Source organism: Centruroides sculpturatus, unplaced genomic scaffold, assembly GCF_000671375.1.
Source record: "Centruroides sculpturatus isolate CEXI.00-Female unplaced genomic scaffold, Cexi_2.0 scaffold905, whole genome shotgun sequence".
NCBI classification, from domain to species: Eukaryota; Metazoa; Arthropoda; class Arachnida; order Scorpiones; family Buthidae; genus Centruroides; species Centruroides sculpturatus.
In genome coordinates this window covers 351,120-354,039 of record NW_019385129.1, presented here as the reverse complement: position 1 = coordinate 354,039, position 2,920 = coordinate 351,120, and the positions used below count along the sequence as shown (strand labels likewise).

Sequence of the window (2,920 nt, the reverse complement as noted above, 5' to 3'; positions counted from 1 at the left end):
TTGAGTCGGATAATCGAGGCTCTACTGTACAAATGATAATCTGTTCTGTAGTATGTTGTGTAGTATGTTCTGTAGCCCACAGTCCATTATGTTCTTCAACATCAAGACTTATAAAATTGACGTGATTAGAATTAGAGCCAAATTATTTTCAATGAATCATAATTTATCATTTATATATTTTAAGTTAAACATATCTGAATAGATATCATCTTTACATGAGTCTATATACGAGGTGTGTTTTTAAAGTAAGTACCGTTTTAATATAACGCTGCTGGAGTACTTAGCACATGCGCACTGTGTACCTACATCTATTGGGAAGCCACAAATGCCATTACGGAGCCAGTCGACTGTGTTTACTGTTGTTTGTGTGTGATTGAAATGCCGCCGCTCGTTGAGAATCCTGCCGACTGCAAAGTGCGTGCCGTTATTCGTTTTCTCAGTGCTAAAGGCTCGAAAGCGGCTGAAATTCATCGCCAAATCAGTGAAGTTTATGGTGAAAGCGTTATGAGTAATGGAATGGTACGAAAATGGGTTAGGGCCTTTAGTAATGGCCGCACAAACATTCATGATGAGGAACGAAGTGGGCGACCTTCAGTCATTATCGACGATTTGATTGAAAAAGTGGACTGTAGAGTGAAAGAGAACAGACGATTCACGATTTCATCTTTATCTAAAGAGTTTCCTGCAGTTTCAAGAAGTGTTCTCTATGAAATTATGACCGGACGATTAAATTATTGGAAGTTGTGTTCCTGTTGGGTGCCGAAAATGTTGACGGAGGAGCACAAAACCAAACGTTTGGCCAGTGCATTGACTTTTCTTGAGTGCTACAGTGATGAGGGAGATTATTTTTTAAGCCGTATGAAACATGGGTACCTACATTACACCGGCGATGAAACATGGGTAGCCTACATTACACCGGAATCGAAGCAACAATCCACGGAATGGCGACATTCATCATCTCCAAGGAAAGTCAAGTTCAAGCAAACAATTTCTGCTCAGAAAATCATGTGCACAGTGTTTTCAGACAGATACAGAGTGTTGCTTGTTGATTTTTTGCCTCATGGTGAAACAATCAATTCAGCTGCATACTGTGAGACTTTAAAAAAACTGCGCCGTGCAGTACAAAACAAAAGGCGGGGCTTACTGACCAAAGGTGTCATTTTGCTCCACGATAATGCTCATCCACATACGTCAAATCAAACTCAAGACCTAATCACATCATTTGGCTGGGAACAATTAGACCACCCTCCATACAGTCCCGACCTAGCGCCGAGTGACTATCATTTGTTTCTGCATTTGAAGAAGCATCTGGCAGGGCAGCGCCATAACAATCACGACGAAGTCAAAACGATCGTTCTGTGGTTGTCTCATCAGGTGGCAACATTCTTTGAGGATGGAATACAAAAGCTGGTCCCACGATACGATAAGTGTCTCAATATTAATGGGAATTATGTAGAAAAGTAGTGTAAAATATGGGCTTTCACATAAATAAAAATTTTGTTAAAAACGTTTGCTTGTTTTTTTATATTTCAAAACAGTACTTACTTTAAAAACACGCCTCGTATTTAAGATTTCCCTAAAATATCAAAAATTTAGGATCATCCTTTTTAATTTCTGTTTTCTTTTCTTTTTGATTTAAGTAACCACTTATACTCTATATTTTTAAAGAATTTTACAACTCAGGTTTTCACTTTCAAAGCTTTATTTTAAACTGCAAGCTCCAAGTGCATGCTCTTTTGTCCTTTTTAAGTATAAATGCTTATGGGAAGAGAATAATAGAAAAGAGAAGAGACTTGCACTCTTTTTCTATTCTCACAAAGCATGAGTCAGCCTTTTATCCACAGGAAAATGAAAATAAAGATGTTAGTGTAGTTTTAAATATTGAATACAAAAATTATATAAGAAAGAAACAATTTTTTAAAATAATGACAAAATAAAATTTAGGAAAACAGAGAATAATACAAAAAATGTGTTTTAAATAAGAATTTTCATCTATCAAATAGTTCCTTGAAGGTTGTATTTTACAAGTTTCAAACTATCAAATAATTGTGGAGATACCTGTATAAAGAGAAAATTTAAATTGTTATATAGTAAAATGTTGATAAACAGTCTTGATAATGCACCAGCCTTGCTGCCAAAAAAAAATGTAACGAAACACATCATTCCAATGGTAAAAGGATAGGAAATCTCCACTGATACACCATCCACTAACTGCCAACTATGTTGATTAGACAAAAATTCCTTTTAACATTATTTTAGTCTTTGAATATAAATTTGCATACAAGTTTTCTGGATGCAGCATTAAAATTGTCAAAAGTTTACATATTCTTGTTGATGGTGATATACAGCTACATAGATGTATACATGATATGTAACATAGGACATGCCTGGAGTGAAAATAACTTAAAAATTATCAGGGGCTAAATTTTGGGGATTGCAGGAATCCTGCCTGTTTCTGAGAAATCCCTGTTGAAGAAATTACAGATGACGACTCTCCCTTGCCAGTTTGGGCCATTATATTGTAATTACAGTAACTTCAGAATCACTTTTTCTAATAAAGGTCTATGACAGCAATGGTGAACTTTATTTCAAAGGTTTGTCAAAATTGAATTCAAAATTTCTGATCAAATATTTAATTTAATAGAAAATCTGCTGCTGTTTACTTGATATAATTTTTATATCTGATGTTCATAAATAGTAGCCTTTAAGACTTTCCATGACAGCTACATCTTGCTTTCACACTATATATAAAAAAAATATTTGTTAGATTTTAAAACTTTGAATGTTTACAAAGTATTAGGTTTTTATAAATTATACAATGTAGGTACCTTCAGATCATTATACAGGTCACAGTTTGCCATCACTAGTATGTAAAGTAGACTGAAACATTAGAATTAAAGTTATGTTGCTATATTATCAA

General features: G+C 34.5%; 1 protein-coding gene across 1 annotated transcript; it reads left to right on the top strand.

The window, feature by feature from the left end:
- Positions 1 to 281: 281 nt before the first annotated feature.
- LOC111635182 (histone-lysine N-methyltransferase SETMAR-like) lies at positions 282 to 1,464 on the top strand. The gene has a single exon (XM_023380075.1). The coding sequence runs from the start codon at positions 379 to 381 to the stop codon at positions 1,462 to 1,464; it is 1,086 nt and encodes a 361-aa protein (XP_023235843.1). The 5' UTR covers positions 282 to 378.
- The last annotated feature ends 1,456 nt before the right edge of the window (positions 1,465 to 2,920 follow it).

Coding starts and splice junctions, on each gene's coding strand:
- LOC111635182 (XM_023380075.1), top strand. CDS start 379: ATGCCGCCGCTCGTTGAGAATCCTGCCGACTGCAAAGTGCGTGCCGTT.